At 31.8% G+C, this 23654-nt stretch overlaps 1 protein-coding gene across 1 annotated transcript; it reads right to left on the reverse strand.

Annotated features, from left to right (window-relative positions):
- Positions 1–749: 749 nt before the first annotated feature.
- LOC135836381 (tetratricopeptide repeat protein 39B-like) lies at positions 750–21131 on the reverse strand. The gene is made up of 2 exons (XM_065351186.1): positions 18991–21131; positions 750–3203 (listed from the first exon to the last, which is right to left on the reverse strand). Exon 1 carries the CDS (start codon positions 20773–20775, stop codon positions 19027–19029), a length of 1749 nt encoding a protein of 582 aa, XP_065207258.1. The 5' UTR covers positions 20776–21131; the 3' UTR covers positions 750–3203; positions 18991–19026.
- Between the last annotated feature and the right edge of the window lie 2523 nt (positions 21132–23654).

The following is a 23654-nucleotide window of genomic DNA, read 5'->3' on the forward strand; positions in this document are numbered from 1 at the left end:
AAAAATAATTGTTGATTGAAAAATAATTTAGTTCGAGTTTGAAAATTAGTTGATGAAAATTATCTCAATTTTGTTTAAGTACGAATCTTTCACAATTTCTGAGCCTGTTTCAAATTTTATTTTTGGAGATGAAATTTTCTAAAATAGATTCCAACAAGCCAAGACAAGACAACTTTTCATCCAGTTTTATAGAAAGAAAAAAAAATGAAAATCTTATCCCCCCCTAATTAATTTTTAAAAAATGATTGTTGATTAAAATTTTGAAACAAAATCACCTGGACTCATTGGGGGAAGAGGGGAGGTGTGGAGCATGCGATGAAATATCATTCAAAATATATTCAAGAATATGTTTGTGAAAATTCCTTCAAATGTTTTCTGATTTTTTTCGAAACGTTCAACATTTTTTCGAGCTCTGAGATCGAATTCTTCATGCAGAGACAATTTTTTGGATTTTAAAATAAGCTCCAAAAAGACAATTTTTTTCCAATTTTGGTAAAACATGAAATGATGAGATGAAATATCATTTAAAATGTACCAAACGAGAGTACTTAAATGGAAATTCTTTCAAATTTTTAGAATTTTCAAATACAACTTTCCGCCATGTTTAACAACAACAGAAACTTTGAAAATTTCTATGAAAAAAAAATTTCTACACTCACATTTTTTTCAAAAAAATGAATAAAATTTCAAATTACTCTCTGCTTACACCAAGCACTCATTCCAACATCACGAAAATAAAGTATAACAAATTCGATTTTCACACCATTTTATTCACATGGTAAATAAGAACAAATAACGATATAACAATAAAAACTTATACGATCAAATATTGGTATGAATAGAATTTTTATATACTAAAATAAATAATAGAAAAAATATTTTTCTTCGCGGTTAGTGCTCAGCGCCAGGCGCGTGGCGGCACTGTGGTTTTTCCAAATCCGAAACCATCAATGTTGGTATCAAATATACTACGAGAGGTATATTATAGTGACTAGAATACAAAATGTATCTATAGGTAATACAAACTACTTTTCCACATATAGGTAAATATATGTAGTATTAATAAGGAAAATATCCACATGGAATGTGTTACGACAATTTTATCAATTTTGTTCAATAGCTGAAGCCATTTTTACCTAGGTATAGATATAATATTATTTTTTCCTTTCTTATTGTTGAAAAAATACCCGATACGATCGACTGCATCATCGCTGACCGACGATTTAGCGACGAAGGTAAAACCACGATGAAATCATTTTCCATGCATTGAGAATCGTAATCTCTCTCAAGCTACGAGTATAACGGTGCTAATTGGAAACCTATTTGAAGTGGGCAAATTATCTAGCAAATTTTTATCACTATGGTCAATTTATACCACAAATTACACCCGTGTATCGGACAGGATTTCTTATCGGTTTACTTCAAATTGTTTCGTGGTTTATTTTTAAAAAAAAAATCCAGTACAGGAAACCCCCACTCATGATGCTGGAAATCAATGATTCAGATCGATTTTATACTCGTAGACGACGAAAAAAAAAACACTTCGAAAGGAAATAGCTTTTGGAAACCACAACGCTGAAAATGATTCTATCGAGTTTTACCCAGTCAGACAATAATTACCCGGTTATTTGCTAAGAAAATACCACAATCGAAATAAATAAATAAAAAAAAAAACGAAGAAAATGTAAAAAAAAGAATTGAGACAGTCTGTAAGTTACTGTTTTGGTGTTCATTTGCGATATTAAAAAATACCAAGCTAAAAAATCAAACAAATTGTATTGATATGAAGATAAAATCGAATCGAGATAAATAAACTTGGATAAAAGCTTTGATGAAATGCCATTTAAATTGCTTAAAATTTTTTCAAAACGCGTCGCACGTACTTTTGGTCCCATTATTTCGTGCTATTATAACGTCTCAAGCTGGGAGAAGGGGGTGGAAGGCAGTAGCGTGAGTAAAAAAAATGCCATGTGATTAAACGAATAATTCTTTGATTTGGAAAATTTTTGGTTTAGAGGAAATGAGCCAGAATGCCCATTTTGTAAGAGATTTTTACACATAAATGAAAGTTTGTCTGTTCCGTTTATTTACTTAGTCATCGATAAATGATTTCGCGGGAACAGCGATATAGACTCTATTAAAAGAGATTACAACACATTGTCGAAAAATGGAAATAGAAGCCAAAAAAATAATACGTAAATATTTATCAATCGTTCGACAAAGAAAAAAAAAATAACAAGCGAATTAAAGACTAGACTAAATTTACTACGTGCTTTTTAAAAAAAATTTCAACCAATTACGCGCTACATAGTAAAACCGAAATAGAACGAAAACAGCGAAAAAAACATTTTGAAACGTACATAAAAGTACGTATAAAAAACTAGGTACCTATGTAAATAAATACAGAAATACATTAGAAAAAAAAAACTAAGAAAGTATTAATTTTTTTTACGTAAAAACATATTAAAAACGAATTACAATTTTCAAATTCAGTAACGAAAACCAACCAACAAAAGTATTTCTCAAAAAAGATCAGGTAAGGTATTTAAAAACTTTCAAAATTGCTTTCTCGCTTCAAATCAGTCAACTCCTGATCTCCACAATATTTCCCATGTTTAAAAAAAATTAATCCTAATCAAAATCCCATTAAATCACAGCTGTGTTGTATCACTATCATTCGATAAACCCGCCAAATTAAATTATCATTTCCCTAAGACCGAATAGGAATATCAATCAATATGCATCGTTTAATATAATTCGTTTGCCTACAATGTATAAAGGTAACCTAATAAAATACACGCAGTTTTTTTTCCTCGTATTTACGAGTATTCAGCGTGTAACTATTACACTGCAGGTTGTACAGTAGGTAGATAAATCATTATTACATGGTAATGTAGACGTACAACGACCTCGTACGCTGGACTACACTTTACATTGTTTCAATAGGTATAAAGTTGTTATTTACAATAGAATAGAAAAAAAAACACAAACAAAAACAATAATAAAATAAAAGGAAAACACACAAAAAAAAACCAGTAACGAGTAATGAAATCAACTGAATTGTAAGCTATATCACATTATAGAAGAATAAAACATGTAAATATACTTGCGGACAATTTAACTCTGTTCATCGTACATTAAATGTGTAGTTAGCAAAACATCAAATCATTTAGCCATTATCTTCGAAAAAACCCAAACCATTCCTGTAATGAAAAATAAAGCAAAAAAAAAACACAAACGAATAAATAAAAAATAATAAAAATAATTTCGATGTTAAATGTTGATTTGTATAGGTATAGGTACATATGTAGTAGGTAGGTGGTACTTGTTAAATTAGTATAGTAAGTATAAATGGATGTGATAATGGTAGACGATGATGGCTTTCATCGAATTCGAAACAAAGCAAAATCAAGGACTCGATCACGTTGAAGGTACCTATAATGATGACCTTTCTATTCAAATTCTCATGTTGGATTGAAAAGAACTAGCAAGCACGTGTGTTTATGAGCATGAATGGATATATCTAAAAATTGGAATTTAGAGTAGCAACATTTTTAATAATCCTTCCCCCAACCCCATTTTAAAAGAACTGAAATTTTTTCAAAATTGCAGAGAAGTCCAAAAAATAAAAAGGTAGGTAAGAGTTTGAACTCGGTGCCCTCAAAAACCATACAAATGAAACGTCATGTCAAATTTCAAATTTTTTCGGTATTTCGACCATGTTTAAGGGTATAGTACTGATCGTGAGAGGGAAGGGGGAACTTCTGGAACTTGATCAAAATTAGAGCTCTTAAGCTCACCTACATTAGAGGAGAGGGAGATTGAGATTCATTTCGAAAATTACATCGGTAGTTTATCAAAACGTAGCTGAAAAATAATCCTCGCAGTCATTTTTTAAAATTTTCATCGTAATTTTTAACTTATAAAATATTCTTGCTCATCATGAAAAAATTGAACTTTCATGTTGAAAATTGAGCTTTTCAAATTTTGACAACTGATTGTAAACGTTCCATACTGTATTTTCTTCAAACCTCTGACAACAAATTTGGTTCATGTTCAACCAGTCAAGAGTCGAAACAAGTTTGACAGTTTGGCAAAAAATCAGAATAAGTATAGTGATTTTTTTTTAGTTTTTTCATTTATTTCTTTGAAAAATTGTTATTAGCTGAGTTCAAATTATACGAAATTGTTACTTATATATGCAGGGGTCGGCATCAGTATTCCGATTTGCACAAACAAAAATTTTTTCAAATAAAAATGAATTTTTTTTTCTGTAGTGACATAGCGGGAAGCGAAACTATTATTACCAAAGTGTTGGTGGGACTTCCACGAACACAAGGCACTACTTACATTACAAGACCTTCTATCTACTTATTACACACAACATGGTGTTAAAAAAAACTCATCAGTTTTCGAATATGAATACTGACTTATGCCGACCCCTGTATGTAGTAATATTCATTTTTTTTAACTGAAGAAGTTTTTTACAACTGAAGAAATACCGAGCTCTCAGTCAAATAAGACATTGACGTTTCAAAACATGGTAGTCGATGATTTTTTGTGACTTGTGCTTAATTGCCCACTAAATGACACTCCCTGGGAGTCGAGGAATGCATTCTAGCAGGAAATTACTGATGTTTAAAAACGTTCCTAGCTAAATTTCCTGCCAAAAGAGAGTTCATAACTTTAAAACGAGACACATTAATTCCTGATTTTAAAAAAAGAAGGGAATGGCTCGTTTTGAAGTACAGAATTTCAAATTTCATTAGCTTCTATCTGAGTTTTTGCTCATATTCATTGTATATAAAAATTAGTTCTTTGATTTTTGGAAAATTTTGGAACCCCCATTTTGATCCTACCCCTTTGAACCCCGCTAAAAAGCTTTTTACAGTTTATAAGTATCTGAGAGACCTCCATCTTACCAAATTTTGAGCACAATAAAAATTTTCGCTGGTATTCAAAAATCCAATTTTCCTATTTTTTGTAATTTCGATATTTTGAGAACCCCTGGAAAACTAGAAACCTGCGATTTGCGCCAAACGTAACGTTTTGAGGTATATAATCGATTATTATCTAGATGAAAAAGTTGAATTAAGCTCCCTATATATTCGTAATTTTGAACCCTTTTTTTAGAGCCCCCCATTTTAGGCACCCCTAAAAAAGGCGTCTACGCATATTTTTTAAAATAAATTGAAGAATTTACATTTGAAATACACTAGCAAGTGCTCAATAATTTTTCATATGATTTTTTCTGTAACTTTCAAAATTGAGCTATTTTGGGTCAAATTCTGAGATTTTTACTTTGATGAAATCGTGAAAACGTGATTTTAACATCTTTTCGAAGAGTTAAATCTCAGAATTTCACCCAAAATAGCTCACCTCTATCTTTCTCCAACAATTGATTCTTAGAAAAGAATGAAAAAAAATGAAATAAAAAATTTGTCTTGATCTAAAAGGGCTAAAATGAACTTTTTAAAAATTGTTACTATTCAGTTGAAGCAGAAGTGGTCACGAATGCAGTATAATGATTGCCAATGGGGAATTTATAAATAAAAATATTCAATTTTTTATTGGGTATTTTTTTCACAAATGAAAACTGCAATACTATAGCTCCTAAGTATACATTATATGAAATCTGCCTTTTCAAGCAGCTGCCTATGCTGGATGTACGTGAATCTGTCCCTGGCTACTGAAATTTTCCTAATTCAATGCCAATTTCCCTAAGGTAATCATATCCAATCCATGTTCTATGAATTGACACGTAAGTAGATTTTATTTAATCATTTTAATCTAAAAATAACATTCATATTTTCTCATTCTTTCTTATTCATCAGTATCCTAACATTATTCATTCGATAATAAAACATTAATGATGACAACTCTATAATATGTACTATGATGATTATTATATAATCGAAATGTCGGTTCGGAGATTCTCAGACATTCTTTTGTCGATAAGGCATTTCAATTCACGCACATACCTGATCTATCCTGATGATTATATCAACATCAAACTTGCAGATTCGCACTAAGACAAGTAAGCCTTTGAATAAATCAGGAAAATTGCCAACTCTTTTATTTTTGGATTGGAAATCAATAAAGCTTACAAAATGATAGTTATCCAATAAATATATTTTGTTCCAGACTGCCAGATTGTCCCAGCGTAAAGTTCAAAAAACTTGAATTTTTTTGTAAATTCAACGTCAATACTTATGTACTTATAGTTCAACAATTATTGTTCAAGGCAGACTTTTATAAGAAAAAAAAAGCTATCCAAATCCGACTTCTTTTTTCCCTCAGGCTATAGAAAGGGTCAAGGGTATAAAATCACTCACGGAAGTAATTAGAATAAGTCGAAGAAAATTGGTAGATATAAGCATCAACGATCACCCGAGTCAAAGATATCGTCCCTATCTTCTTATAGCCTATCCTATCCCTTAATTTATACATTCGTGTGCTCACATTCGTTATAATTTTCTGGTACATTACCAACGCGTTATAATAATAAAACAAATTACTTTATACGTTCCATCATTGTCGGCGACAGCGAAGGCAGTTAACTAACTAGGTATACCCGGCTACGAAAAAAATTCGTGAAAATTATTCCCCGTTAATTTCACGTTGTTGTTGTTTTTTTTTTCAACGCAGGTAGGTAGATAGGTAGGTAGGTAGGTAGGTAATTCAAAACTATGTAGCACGCGCGCGTTACGCTATTACGAGTATACAAACATCGATACCATCATTAAGATCTCATCGTGCACGCCATGTTCGTTTTTAAACTTGACATTAAACTTTGAAAATTCCCACTTAAAATTTAAACGCTTCATCGATCGCGTGTACTAATAATATTGGACACAATAGTTTTCGAGCACCAAGTACGAATAAGTATCTGACCTTTCGAGCGCGAAAAGTCATCGAGAGAGTGAAGAGAGGTGATTTTTCTTCACTTTTGAAGTGACAGCAAAAATAATAATGGCGAGAAAAGAATTAAAATTACCACATTTTTTTGATAATATTCGAAGCTGAACTGATATCGTGCTATTCTTTTTCCTCAAACAATAATTTTTCGTATAACGTTGTAACTTGGAAATATGAATAATTTACAGGGTTTGATTTTGCATGTGTTGTCTACCATAATATTATGGAACATTTCAAGGCTGCAGTTTACTCCAAAATTTAATGAATTTTTTATGAAAAAATCAGGAATATCCACCAATAGATACACTGAAATTACGATATATCTAAGTAAAATGCTCTAGACCAATTTGAAGATGAATCACCCAATCACATTACTTATTGAAATTTCTATATTCTGTCTTCGTTTTGTTATCAGCATTACATCTGACAATTTTATTATCATTGATTGTAATAGGTATAATTTAGATGAATCACATGCTTAGAAAATGTCATAGGTACGTTTTTTTCCATTGGTTAGAAAAAATAATTCAATTGTAGGTCGCAAAGAAAAATTGATTTTTTCAATTTTGGAAAAAAAACTGATGAAATCTACTTATTTCAACCAAAAGTCATCAATTTTGTAGTTGTTCCCATTTTTTTGGTTGCACTTTTCTCATTTTCTCCGCTTCTTTCAACGTTAGAAGGTCAAACTAACGCTCATTTTGTAGAGAAAGAATAGGGCTAAACTTGTTCCATTTACTACTTCGAAACACTAAAACCAACTGTTTCTCTTGTACACACGCTCGCGTCGAAAACCCCATAAGAGTGTTAACAACTTAACATCATTCTCAGACACCCTGTATTTCATTGCTCTCAAAATGAATCATTTTTTATAAGCCTACATACATATAAAAATTCACGCTAATCACTAACAAAATGAAGTAATTTTTTTACTGAAAATTATTCATACTATTTCATCATTTACATGACAAAAATAGATTTTCTGGAACAAGCACGCATCCCAAGAAAAAAATAAATAAGAGTAAAAATTACTCACTAAAAAGTAGATAATGACATATTTTTTGGAAAAATTTCATTTTTGAAATATTTTAATTCAAGTTTGAAAGTTTAACTTTTTTTATCCTCTTGTCGTCAAGCTTTTTAGAAATTGCTTATCAGACTGTACTAATAGAAAATTTCACAGACTACCATTTTTTAATAAAATTTTTTAAAAATAAAAGGCCGTTCGTTTGTCTTCAAAAATCCACTTTTTTCCAAGAATTTTTGTTAAAAAAAAACCATGCAGCAATTTTCTATTTTTCAGAATTTTTTAACTTATGCAAGATTTATTGGACACCGTGTACCTAATTGGCACTCAATCCAGATCAATACCTACCTACCTATGTACATAAGTACATAAGTTGATATTCAGTGATTTTCAACTTTTTTTAAAGGAAACGCTAGAACAATAAATTATAAAGCATGGTAGGTAGAGGTAGGTACATAATTTTAGGACATTTTGTTTGAAGAGAACCAAGAAAATTATCCACTATTCCAATTTTTTTTCACAATGAAAAATTGAAGCAAATTTTATGGAAATGGAAATGTTTTGGCCATTGAGTTAAAGACAAAAAAAAAAAAAAAAAAAAAAAAAAAAAAAAACAGAAAAGAAAAATATTGCAGCTTAATTTATAAATTCAAAGTAATATTCTAGTTCTTAAAATTGAACGTTTTTAAGAAAAAATAATTTAAAAATGGCAAATTTATCGAAACTTCTTGGTCAATCAAGTTCCAGTGACACTTTTTTTTCCAAAACTTCAATTTTTAAATATCTACGAACAGTAAAAACCAAGTAAATGAAAATGTATTTATGGTTTTCGTATTTCAAGCTAGAATTTTTTAACATCGTTTCATCGAGTAAGAAATTTCAGTAAAGTCATAACTCATAAAATACATAGGGTCATTCCATGCCAAATCGGCGGATTTTTGCACGAGGGTTCTTCGATTTTTTTCAAAATCAGATCTTGTGTAGAGGTCATCAAACGATGACGAATGACGCAAACTGGACATTTTTTCGATTTTTTTTGACGGAGCTGTGGCGCTTCAAAGTTTTCCAAAATGGTCGAAAATGGAAAATTTCAGTTGCGAATTGCTCCAGTTGTACGTGGTATAGAATTTTCAACTTTTTTTCAAATTGTAGTACTGTGAGAGGGTAATCGACGAATTATGTCAAAATCAGTGTTGCCACTTTCTGAAACCTAAAAAACTCGATTTGAAAACTTATAATTTAAATATGACCACGATGTCCACCAGTAAAAATTCTGAAAAAATTCTCAGTTTTAGTCCTTTTTATGTAGAATAACATATCAAAAAATTGGAGGGGCATTTGTTTTCATTTTCGAGAAAAAAAATTACAAGTTTTATTTTCATTGCAAAAGTACCATCAGAAACCTAAAAAATGAAAATTTTTGCATTTTTGAAATATGTATTTTATCAATGTGTAGACGAATATGTGAAAAAAATCCCCCTCACCCCAATTTGCCAACGAATTGACATTTTTCGTGCTATAATTTTATTTTAAGAGTGAAATGTATTGAAAAAATGTCGTCGCCGTTAAAAAATTGGGGTGACGGGGATTTTTTTCACACATTCGACCACACATTGATAAAATATTTCAAAAATGCAAAAATGTTAATTTTTTAGGTTTTTGATAGTACTTTTGCAATGAAAATAAAACTTGTAATTTTTTTTTCTCGAAAATGAAAACAAATGCCCCTCCAATTTTTTGATATGTTATTCTACATAAGAAGGACTAAAACTGAGAATTTTTTCAGAACTTTTACTGGTGGACATCGTGGTCATATTTAAATTATAAGTTTTCAAATCGAGTTTTTTAGGTTTCAGAAAGTGGCAACACTGATTTTGACATAATTCGTCGATTACCCTCTCAAAGTACTACAATTTGAAAAAAAGTTCAAAATTCTATACCACGTACAACTGGAGCAATTCGCAACTGAAATTTTCCATTTTCGGCCATTTTGGAAAACTTTGAAGCGCCACAGCTCCGTCAAAAAAAATCGAAAAAATGTCCGGTTTGCGTCATTCGTCATCGTTTGATGACCTCTACACAAGATTTGATTTTGAAAAAAATCGAAGAACCCTCGTGCAAAAATCCGCCGATTTGGCATGGAATGACCCATACAAACAATGTTTTGATTTTAAAAATCAAAACGTCGAGAAGCTAATTTCATTTTGTTTTCATTCCAACTTTAACACATTTTCTTAGAAATTTTGTAATTACATATGTAGGTATTTCTTATCAGAAAGTGATAATTAAGTAAAACTATTCATTACTCAGAACGCAATAGGTACTAGTAGAAGAGCTATAGCCACTGCGATTGCCCTGAAATAACTGAAAGCTGGGACTGGTCTCAAAAGTTGGTATACATACCCCTATTTTAAAAGCACTTGGTCTGCCAATCTGCAGCTGCTGCTTTAAAGCTCAGCGAAAGCTCAAAAGTTCACAATTTTTCTGAACTTTTGCTCGAGAAAACTGATGGCTCAAATTGGTGCCAAATTATAGCATTTTTCGCGCTGAATCCGAATATGTTGGTCTGCCGACCCTAAAGTGCTGCCAAAGCCCCGCCAGACTGCTTTAAAAGAGGGTCAAATTTCGCAAATTTCACCTTTTTGGGCTAAATTCGCATAAAAAGCTATAAAATCGGTTTAAAAATGATTTTCAAGCAGTTTAACGAAATGCTCTAGGGCTAAGATGATTTTTAGGCGCCAAAATTTTTCAAAATTTTCATTTTTTGGGGGTTGGGGCATAAGGGGGGTGTCGAAAAATTCACCAAATATGGCCTTGTGATACATCAAAATATTTGTTTTTTGGGTCGCAGAATTCGATTATGGCAATATTTTTCACATCACTCAGTCCCCCGACCCGCAGCTGCTGCTTTAAAGTTCAGTGAAAGCTCAAAAGTTCACATTTTCTGAACTTTTGTCCGAGAAAACTATTTTGAAAAATTACAGTGCCTTAAAATCATATTAGCCCTACAGCATTCCGTTAAACTGCTTGAGAATAATTTTCAACCCAATTTTATAACTTTTTATAAGGATTTACCCCAAAAACACAAAAACATGAAATTCGCCAAATTTACTCCCCCTTTGAACCAGTCTGGCGGGGCTTTGGCAGCACTGTAGGGCCGGCAGACCTATATATTCGGATTCAGCGCGAAAAATGCTATAATTTGGCACCAATTTGAGCCATCAGTTTTCTCGAGCAAAAGTTCAGAAAAATTGTGAACTTTTGAGCTTTCGCTGAGCTTTAAAGCAGCAGCTGCGGATTGGCAGACCAAGTGCTTTTAAAATAGGGGTATGTATACCAACTTTTGAGACCAGTCCCAGCTTTCAGTTATTTTAGGGCAATCGCAGTGGGTATAGCTCTTGGACTATACTTGAAAAGAATGGTTAAATCATGGAATGATAATTGATAACGATACAATAATGTACTCCTCAAAGCACGTAGTTTTTTTTATGGGGAATCTAAAATACAAAGAAATTCCATCATAAAAGTAAAAATATGCTTCCATCATTCCCTTAATATTACAAAAAAATTTACGACTTTGGCCATGAGTTATGAAAAATAACTTTTGATTCAATAAATTTTGTCTCTGAAAGATACGATATCAAGTGTGACCAGATAAGTAATTTCGTTCGATTTTTTACTTCACCATGAGATCTACTGATGGAAAAAAAGTCAATATTTTATTACAAGAACAATTGTGCCAGAAATACATATAACTATCTATCTAATATTAATCATAATTAGATAAGTTAATTTTATTGTTTTTTTTTGAAACCCCATCAACTTGGATGTTTATAATTGAACCAAAAGTATTTTTTCACACACTAAATGATATTGAAAAATAACTACCTGAATGTTTCAAATCAACAAAAACTTCAAAATCTCGTACATCTACAACTTTCGTCTTAGATTTCGAACACAATAAGTAACGAATTATTTCCATAAATCAACGCTTTTTTTGACGCATTCTCTAATAAAATTAATTCGTTTCGAACACTTTTTACTTCCTTCCGATGATAATTACACACATATTAATATTCTTCTTGCTTTCTGAACATCTTTACTTTATTAATTTCGAAGCGTGATTTAAAAAAAAAAAATGATAATAATTACTCCTTGCGCAAAACGCTACATATAGAAACTTTCATAGGTAGGTATAGCCTAATACTCTCTTTCGCAGCACGTGGTCACGTTACAAAGAGAGAAAAAAATTAATTAATATGGTCGCGCAGATATAAACGCGTAGATACACTATTCTAATGCGAGAAAACTAATGTTACCATAAATGATTTCGTTATTTGAATACGAAATACGAAATATGAAGTACAAAATTTTGAGTTTTTTTTCCCCCGAAAGGAAATATTAATTTGAATTATATCCATTTATCTACGTCCTATACGAGTACGTCGTCGGCTTGTAATTGCACATTTGCGTATTTGTCATATCGCAATTTGCATTATTTTATACATACAAACGATACCAGTATACCCATTCATCTTAATATGTGGTATTTTTCTAGCCAAAGGGCTATATTTGGTCGAAACTGAGTTACTGCCAAGGGGTGGTAATGTACATAGACTATGGGAAATTGAATAGAAGGGATCCGAGCTCGAAAGCTGCAGAAATCGCTGACAAAAATCATTTTAAATTTCAAAAATGCAAAAAGTTCATTTTCAAAAAACTTTGAGAAAAATGAATTCCAAGTTTTTGAAACCAAAAAATTCCAAGTTTCAGTATCTTTTCAGTATGAATCTTTCCCTGTACTAGCGGAACGTCACATATTAAACCATACTATTATTTTGCTAGAATTGTTACGTGAGGCTTCTCAGTGCATTTAATAGAGGATTGATTCGAGCGAATGAATTTTTTACGAATCATTTTACCTTTACCTTTACTTTGAAATTCTCATTTTGTATGACGGATTGAGCAACAGGTGTTTACCCATACCTACTTACACGATAGGCATATAAAAGTCAAGTCAATTCGTATATTGACATTGAAAACACCCTATCATCGTTGGACAGGCCTTTATATAACTACTCGAGTTTGTTATTTTATTAAAAAATCAAATCGTTTGATGAGAAAATTTCTTTTTAAAACTTGCAATGTACATATCTGTGGCTGATATGTTCAGAAAGACGCATATTAAATCAATGTTACAAATTAAAAATCACTTATCTCTGGTCTTGGCACGAGTATTTACATTTTAAATAAGTCACTCACATGAGCATCAGATCAAACTGAAGAGTCTTATTTGGGAGAAGTGGGAGGGGAATCGTGCTTAAAATTATCCCAATTAATATAACCTTTAAGCGAATTTCTCAGCAAATTTTTGAACCAAGAGCACAACTTTCCAAGTTTTTAAAATCATGAACTTAATCATCTTACGTCAGAATCCGATTTTTCTTCATTTTTTTTTCTATTTTCCTTAAATTTAATAATTTTCAATTCCATGCCTTCTTTTTAGTTCCATTTTAAATATTTTCATTCATAAGGCTAATGGGAGAACAAGTTTTCAAAAAAGTTTAAACAGAGAACGATCCAAAACAAACATTTTCTTTAGTGTCTTCAATCAACCCCCCCTTCTCACCACCACCTCAAAGTTGGCACAATAAAGAACTCCTTTTCAATGGAAACAGTCGTAAGTTTTTTTGGAATACTTCTTTCGTTGTTTTTCAGCCAACGGTGGATTTGAAAATTATCGCGAAAATTGTACAAACCATTCATTTGATCTCGAGAAATGTTGAAATTGAATTAAGATGCAAGAAAATTGTTGAAAATTTCGGAAAATTTATCGAAAATAAAAGTTACCTACTTGAATAAGCTGCACAAAATATTCAGAAATATTTGTACTGCAGCAAAAGTTGCTAACTTCATGCAGCCCAAATTGCTGTAGTACTTTTTAAAGATTTTTTGAGATGAAGGGATGGGAGGGCAGGGAGGCTTCAAACTAATTTCATGCAAAGATGTTTTGATGAATCAACTTTTTCAACACTTCGAATAATCTTCATAAAATTTTCAACCTCATTCAAATTTTGATTTCAACTTATTTTTCAACACTTGAAATTATTTTCGAAATTTTCGAACAATTTTCAAGATTGACTTTTTTCACGAGTTCACTAAATCTTTTATGTTCAGCGGGTCTTTCGAATCATTTTTTCACGGTTCACGGTTAATCCTACTAAAAAAAAAGTTTTTTTAATGCAGACAACACGACTGAAAAGTGAAAATCATCGAAATTATTTGGAAAATATTAAACTGAGTGAAGAAATTTGATATATTTGTCCATTTGCAACTGACAGAGAAAAATTTCGGGATTTTTCTCACAGGGATCAATTTAAAAAAAATTTTATGGCCTTTATTTTATTAAAGTATGCAAAGAAAACCTTATATGTGAGGTAATCACACCTTTTATTTAACAACTCTTCATTGAGCGAAGCAGGTATGCAGATTGCAGACCTCCGAGTAGTATACTCCAGAAGGCATACCTCATACCTTTATCACAATAGAGATAATAAATCTGAAATATTTCAATGTTATTTTATGCCGTTGTTCAAATCAAAGAATGCAACCGCACTCAGGTGTAAAAAAAACACCAGACTACGATCCGTGACTCATACAGTGAAAGATCGCACACCGCTCGCAGTGAAAGTTATCTTTATGACAAACAATTCATTCAGTATTATCGACAATGCTACCGTGCTACAAACGATATAGACGAGACGTAGAGCCAAGTATACGGATTCATATAGTACGCCTACCAATAGTGCTAAAGTAAATGTTCCATTCGAATGTTTTATCAACTTGGTGATTCACACTTCACAGTTTCACATCACGTTAACAAGCACCCGAATAAAACGCGAATACGACCAAATGATCGTGAAAATAGTACCTAGAACAAAGTCGAGAAATTACTTATACGACATTGAAAACTGGAGCTTAACTAATAAGCGTCGGGCTTGACTTTCGCAATTAATAATTTTTCTCGTATTTTGCTGTTAATGAAATATACGTAGTATGTACTAAGTAGGTATAGTTTACGGTTTTAATAAGGTTATGATATTATTATTATTTTCGTCATGTGGGATGCGCGTTAGTCGTTAATTTGTTTCAATTTGTTGTCATGCTTAAAATTCTCGGTATAAGTAAATATGCTGTTTATTGCGAAAATGAATAATGATGTAATTCGAGTTGATTATAATGTTGAATTGTTTGATTAAGTGGTAATTTTTCAGGCAGTAAGGAGCAGAGGGAGAAGGAGGCTAAGATGAAAATATCGTGAAGGAAGTGTAATTATAGTCATTAATAATTGAGAAGTAGGGGGTGAGGAACTGAGGAATTTCGAATAGAGATTGTTAGTATATGCGGTGGATCGAAGCGGAAATTATCGATTATGATATCGAGCTAATCTCAATTTGCAGATAATGCAAAAAAATCATAAAATCGTGCGGTATGCGAAAAAAAAAGTTGAATTATGAAATAACCGCAACTAAAATAAAATGGACCCACAGAAGATATTCAAGTGAAAATTCAGAAAATGAGTGCAAGAAATTCAAGTAAGTACGTATTTGAATGTATTGTATTTTTCAAAATTGGCCTAAAATTGAAGGAATGCAAAATTTCAAACAATTTTTCAAAACGGAATTGTCAAAATTCGATTATTTTTTCCGAATTATATAAAAATCAACCAAAAAAAAAAGAATTGAAGTCAGCAACTTCAAATTTCCTAATTGAAATTGACACGACGTACGTTGCAGTACGTTTTCATAATTTTTCGATTTTCTTCTCAAAATTGGCGGTTGAAGAGGCACTGAAAGAGCCAAGCATACAAAAAATCACGCGAATATTCGAACTAAGCACCCTTAAAAACCCAGAACAGTCCCAAAAATGAGACGACTTATTATACCATTATTCATTTTTCTGAAGGGGGGGGGGTGGCCAAAGAAATTGGATCGAAAAAATGAGTCAATATTTACACTAAAATAAAACAACTCTCGAGGAGAAATTAAAAATTAGCTTTTCTACAAATTTCAAATCCCTCAAAAAAAATGTAAAAAATAAATAAACTCTAATGAAAAATTTGAACCCAGCACCCTTGAAAACCCAGATCCCTACCAAAAAACGAGACGACTTACACCATTATTCATTTTTCTGAGAGGAGGAGGAGGGGGGGGGGGGTCAGAGAAATTGGATCGAAAAAATGAGCCAATATTTACACCAAAATAAAACAACTTCAATGTGATGAAATTGAAAATCAGCTTTTCTTTCAAATAAAAATAAGCTAGAAAAAAATTTAATTAATAAAAATTGAATAAAAAATAATAATATTTATCTATTCAAATCACAAAACGATTTCCAAATAATTTGTTTGATATTACATACAATTTTGCATTTATTTCAGCTTGAAATGCACATTTTTTGCATGTTTTGGGGTCAACGACACATCAAGTGGGAAGGTAAATATCATATTTCGGCCTTTTTCGCAATTTTCTAGCATATTTTGAAAAATTGGGCGAATTCTTAATTTTTCTGGACAAATTCTTCATTTTTGACAATACCACTACTGCACTTTCAATTTTTTCATTTTGAATTGAGTAATGACAGCCTATAAATCAATTTAAAATCAAATTCAGTTTTCCAAAAAAAAAAAAAAAAAAAAAAAAATGAAAACTAAGTACTTATTCAAAAAAATTGAAAAATTTATAATTTTTTTAAATAAAGTTGATTATGTCAATTCTTTACCTTGTATGAAAGAATCAGATTTTTAAAAATTTGGAATTTTCCCCAGACTTTACAATCATTATCATAATTTTATAGTAAATAAAATGGAGAAATATTCCCACCACATGAAAATTGAACTCATATGAGGGAACTTGTGGGTCACTTGGTAACTGATTTTGCTCATTTTTCTATCAGAGCAGGGAAGAGATCCGAATTGTAGGTTTCTACAAGATAAAAAAAAAAAAATCACTAGCCAAGTATGAAATTAGGGGTTCTATGGGGTTTTGAATTTTCCAAAATAGTTCAAAAATTCCACGATTTGATGAATAATTTTGCTTTGGCGGATAAAAAAAATATCAAAACTACCAAAGTACAAGCTTTCAAACTTTAACTAGCTACCTACCAATTCATTTTTCAAAAATTGTGTCACGTTTGATATTGAATTTGAACGGGCATAGTTTATGAGTGAATTAGTAGAAAGCAAATTCGATACGATTATTTGGTACAGCAGATAATTTAGAAGAAACAGAAATACAAAGCAACATGACCTCACTTTAAAAAGTCATAAGCCATTACCATTTTCTAAAAAAAAGTGACAGAGGAGGGTATATTTTTGTACAGTACCGTTATTGCCAAACACCAAAAAAAAAAAAAAAAATGAAAATTTGGATTATTTTTACTATAATTGACCTCGTTATGATTTGAGAAAAAGAACATTAATCACTAAATACTGAACTTTCAGATGATCTAACGATCTCAAAATTTCGACTCGACTCATTCCTAACTATAAGTAAAAGTAAAATGAAAATTTTCTCAGGCCGTGCAATGAATAATTAATTCACAAAGATCCATCCATCCACCTAATTACTCTTTATAACATTTTATAATCACACTAAACGTCAATATCATCTTCTTCCTTTACTAGAAAACTCGTACTGATCAATCTTCGTCTGTCATTAACCTACCCGTATTCGTACAGTAGGTGCATGTAAGTAAAGGTATAGCACACTGACAACATACAATACATTATTGTGTATAGACATTCCTTCATCATCATTTCCAAACTTCAAATCAAATCGGTACCGTTATACGTTGGCAACCTCGAGACACGAAAATAAATTTATACCATTAATCGAGCTCAGCGTTCAGCGGAAATGTCCATCATTTAGAGTAAAATCTAATACACCGAATTAAATCGATTTTTGCAATTTTTACAGTCACAGTCAAGGACAAACCAACAACCCAGATTCAGTAGTAAGTAAGAAAGGACCATAATTTACTTTGAAAAAGTAAGCATTCCATCAATGACAATAATTACCTATTATATCGTGGTTATATATACAACGATGACGTGAAAAAAATCTCTCTCATTTAGAACCAGAGTAAGTATAGATGTTATAAGTTTACCATACACGAACGTCATAATTGGTGAATTTCAAAGTTCAATTTCAATTTATGTGAACCTACGTCGTCATTGAAATAAACTTAGGTGAAGTGGTATTTTTGTCGTCAAATTGATAACTAGGTATCGTGTCATGTGATTCCTGATTCGATAAAAGACCTACCGTTCAAGTAGGTACGTAACTACGTATCTGAATTCAGAGAAATTTTCAAAGCTGGTTGTAGTAGCTTACTTATTAATTTCCTTCTGTCATCGGTCATTTCGATACAATTTATTGTTCGTATCGTATCAAAACGTCATATTATGCGAGTTAATAAATTATTACAACGTTGTTTAAGTACCTACACTTTTACTACGCACAAGACGTGTTGGTTTTTTCCGATACATATACATATATTTTAGCAGCAGCGAGAGTAAACCAGTTCGTAAGTGAAATTAATTGTATGACAAAATGAGCGTAATTAGAAGTTTGCGATTATTTAAGAGAGCCGATCAAAATGAAAGCAATTTGTTTAACAAATGATGGACTATTTTTGAACTATAGCCAGACAGTCGTATGCATACTTCCATTTTTGTCACTGGTAATTTATTCGCACAATAGAAAATAAACGTTCTCTACAGACTACTAATTCGAATCAATGTAACGGCAGCGTAGAAACATTACTGTTAAATTGAACATCCTGTCCAGTTTGCAGTTCCGTTTCCTCACTGTCTGGGAGTTGTTAGAAATACAAGTTGTTCTAGTCGATCTTTTTTTCGCTACCTACTCGATTCGGCGAATGAAAAAAAAACCGGCATGGCATCAATAAAAAAACCTAACGATATAATAATATAAGGTAGACTAAATATAGGTAAATTTAAAAAATATACGAAAAGAACTCACCATCAGCAAATTAGTCGGTAATAGGTGATTCGATTACTATGTGACATTATATCTGTTTTTCTGATTATTAATTTCCGTCAACTCGGAGTGCACGAGGAAATGTAAGCGCGTGTCTAAGGAATACCCGGAATAATTTTTCTTAGCGTCTTCTAAAATTTCCGCAGCTTTTTCGAAATTTCCTTTGGATTTATAAATTAAGGCTAACTCGAAGAGTGAGAAAGGAACTATGTAGGTATCATATTTAATATTCTTTTCCATCGATATGATATCTTTGAAGCATTGTTCGGCTTGCAAAGGTTTACCCATATGCCTCAAGCAGGAGCCTTTCAGCAGCAATATAAGCGCATTGTTATCGCTCGCATACTGTTTGCCAAACTGATCGGGGTTTTGTTGGAAATTTTTATAGCATTTGTCTATAATACGATATACATTATCGCATAATTCCCATTTTTTCGAGATGATTTTGAAATAATTCCAAATGTAGAGTAACTCGAGAGCCGGTAAAACTAGGTGATTATTTTGCGAAGCGAATCTCTCGGCTTTCTTGATGGCGAATTTCTCCATAGGTAAAGATTTGCCAGCGATACGCTGCTTCCATTTGGGAACGTTACACATCAGACTAGTAATAGTGCTTAGGTCATCGTCGGTAAGGTCTTCTTCGTTATTCATCAACATGATCGAAGCTTTTTGGTAACTATAAATCGTTCTCGACCATTTGCTTTCTTTTAATAAATACGAGGCGTACACGTCGGCTTCTTTCCAATCACCCAGCATACAATTGGCCCAGGTTAATTCCCAAAAGCAAATGTGATGGAATTGGGGCCAAACGTCTTGGGATTTCCACGATTTGATGTACCAGATGATGGAATCTTTGATGTTACCTTGAATGAGTTCTAAGCGTCCCTTGAAGTACAAGAACCAGGCGCCTTCCGGGTACAATGTCAATTGATTATTCAGCACTTTGTCGCAAAATTCTAAATCGCCTTCTTCTTGACTGACGAAATACTTGATTATTAAATTATACGCCAATAAGGCTAGAACGGAAAGTACGTGCATGAGTCCGGATTTCAAGTTGTAGCACAGAAACAGCTCACTGAGACCTTTTTCCTTACTACCGGAGAATCCGATAAATTCTAATAATTTAATCACGCGACCGGGGAGTAACGATATCATCAAATTAAATAATCCAATACCGATTCTTACTCCGCTTTCGAAATGCACTTTGTGGGGTTCGTCGTCACCCCACGTTCGACTATTCAATATCGTATTGCATTCTTTATAGGAATTATAGCAAGATCGGATTTTCAATCCTGCTCTGATGAAGCTGACCAGTGTTTCGTCTTCGATGAAAGTGAGTAGAGCTTTCAACAGGAGTGATTCGGCGAAACATAATTCGGCGTGGATTTCTTCCGGGGTGTATAAATCGTAGTTTGGTTTTTTCACCATTTTACCCAGTGATTCGGAGAAAGTGTTCTTCTTACGGTAGTAATTACAAAGTTGTATGCTCAGCTTTAAACTAGACGAAGCTCTTTCGATACTTTTCCGTTCAAAGGTCAAGACAGCTTCTAAGAAATTGAACGTCGCGTTCCCGACCGTATGGTACATGCTGCGGCCAACCCATGGTTTGAGTATTTCTTGAGCTTCGTAGAATTTATTATTGAAGAAGTAATGAATGGCTACCTTGCCCTCGGAGATGGCGGTCATCAAATCCATCGTATTCGGCAGCGTTTGCACTTCCAATGCATCTTCGAATTCATCTTCTAAATCGCTGTTATCGTCACTCATGTTTAAATCAAATTGATAACTTACGAGCGAAATCAATTATACTAATGGAACATAATACAACGAAAGGAACACTGCTGAATCGCGTCACAATTAATTAACAGCAACTAACGAATTTAATAGTGAAAACGAAGAATTTAACTAATACGAAAATCACCAATACGTGTTGGTAACGAATAAATTATTCAGTACTTTTTCACAAGTACTCCCTAGAAAGCGTACGAACGAATTGAAGAACCTGACTTTTATCGAATATCGATTGACATAGTATAAACAAAAATTATAAACACCTCCCACTCTCCTTCAAGAATTTCATTGACGAAAATATCAAAGACCGCCGGACGCCAACGTAAACCACGACTATGAGGAAGACGAAAATCTAGCACTTTCAGAAACGTCAGTAACGACGTCGCCGCCTTATAGAGAGCGCTCGCGGCGAAATGAGGGCTACTCTCTCGCAACATTATAGGGAGTTTTATATGAAACACACATTGTACACGATCAATTTTTTCATTTTTTTATGCTAAAAAATTTTTTAGGACAATTTTTTTTTGAAATAAATGATTTTTAATGTTTTTTAAATTCCTTTTACATAAATATGAGCCATGAAATCGGAAAATTGAAACATCAGAGGTAATTATTTTTACAATATAGTAATATAGAAATATATGCTCGTAAGAATAAATAATAATAAGTGTAAAATGATCGATCAAATTATTATTTTATATTTTTTTGATTTTTTTCATCGTAATAGAGAAATAAATAAATTCAGTTTCTCATTTCTTACCTTTTTTTCCTAGTGATATTTCAGTACATGATTAAATATGTACCTACCTACCTATACCTAATACTTGAAATAAAAATAACAATTTCTCATAGTTTTTGCATTTTTTAATTTTTGTTTTCATTTAAATTTTTAATTCATTTACTTTACAACAGAAGTGAAAATTTGAAAAATAATAATTTGATCAAACAAATTACCTATATTTTTATTTTATTTATTGTTATATTTCTATAATATTGTAAAAAAAACATCGGAGCTAGCATTCGGACGTAAGTTTTTTTATATAATGAAAATATGTACTTACCTCCGAATGCTAGCTCCGATGTTTCAATTTTCCGATTTCAATTTCATCATTCATGGCATCATGGCTCATAATATTTATGTAAAATAAATAAAATTTCAAGAAAAAATTCTCCTAAAAAACTTTTAAAATAAAAAAATCAAAAAGTTCATCAACTCAATAAAAAAATGTTGAAAAAAAATCTCGAATTGAAATTGTTCTAGAATCATCAATCATTTTTTCCATCGGAAAAAATTACAATTCGATAGTAAATGACAAGATGTAAATTTTTTTGGAGCTTTGCTGACTTTTCTTTTTTTTTTTGAGTAAAAAAAATTTTTCGTAGGTATGAATATGAAATATGAATACAGCCATAGAATTGTATGATAAATGCACTTTCCCATTTTTCCCTCATTTGTTTGGACATGAACTAAAAAAAATTAAATTTCCTATTGATTGCCTGATTGGTAATATTGATTATTGACATACATATTTTTTCTCAATAGTCAATTTTGTACAAAAATTGTGATTTTTAATTTTAACATTATATTATTTTTTATGAACATGAACAAATTATACAAATATACAATTGTCAACTCTGAATTAGAATTAGAATTACCTATGCGAAATTTTCACTTTAATTTTCGTTTTTCAGAAAACACATAGGTATTTTAATAAGCCAAACTCAAAACGTGCAGAATTTTATCCTCTTCAAAATTTGTTTATTATCCAAAGCGCTATAAAAAAAATAGCAGTTTAATTGAAGTTGAATTTTTACCGCGCGCAACAATTTTTTACGACTTTGAGCTTCAATAAGTTTCGAACTGTTAGTGCTAGCGTTTTGAATGAAAACTCATTTTGAAGAGGATAAAATTCTGCAAATTTTGGTTTATTAAAATACGATGTAGTTGATGAAAATTTCGCGTAATTTTAATTCAAAATTGACATGCATAAAAATTTGTTCATAAAAATGAATATTAAAAATCACCATTTTCGTGTGAAATTGAAAAAAATTTATACCAATCGATAGGAAATTTCATCTTCTTTAGTTCAAGTCCAAAAAAAATTTTCCAAACCACTTCATTTTCATGAAAAGTGGGAGAAAACGCATTTATCCTATGCGTCTACGGCTGTTTTACTCGCATGTTTACGTTTTCTTAGCACCCATTTCGATCTGACGCGCTCTGTCGGATTAGTTCAAGCGAGCTACACATTGGAGGACGGTATTTGAATTTTCTCCTGTTGAAGATTTTCGTCTTCCCCTAGACTGTCTATAACCACGACGATATAAGGAACTAAATACCAGGTATGGAAATACGCCATCTTTGGATATGGAAAAAAATTTTCAAGGACTAAATTTATAAATAATACCACCAATTTACGTTATTTTTTTACTTCATATTCATTTTAATACACAAAATAAACATTTTCCCACCATTTTTTTGATTCAATTTCATTATAAGACTGAAATGAAAAAATCACATCACCGTCAAAACTACGAAATCTATAACCAAAAATGGCGTATTTCCATACCTGGTATTTAGTTCCTTACGACGATACGACGAATGAATGAATGAAGTTAGTTTCACAAACAGTATGTAGGTTCGATGTGAAAGTTTTGTGTTACGGTAGCGGTAGCCGGTAGGTCTCGGTACCGTAGAAGTTCGTATATTGTCGATTGTCGAACAATATTTTAGATTGCGAGCTTTATTTTGCTTCAATTGCATATACTATTCATCAAAATCCTCCCGGTTCCTACAACAATTAAAATGGAAGTCTTCTTCGTACAAGTAACTCAAACTTATCGCGAACAAGATG

Source organism: Planococcus citri, chromosome 2, assembly GCF_950023065.1.
Source record: "Planococcus citri chromosome 2, ihPlaCitr1.1, whole genome shotgun sequence".
Classification (NCBI taxonomy): domain Eukaryota; kingdom Metazoa; phylum Arthropoda; class Insecta; order Hemiptera; family Pseudococcidae; genus Planococcus; species Planococcus citri.

What these genes read in the sequence shown, in the direction of transcription:
- LOC135836381 (XM_065351186.1), bottom strand. Translation starts at nt 20,775, where the DNA reads ATGAGTGACGATAACAGCGATTTAGAAGATGAATTCGAAGATGCATTG.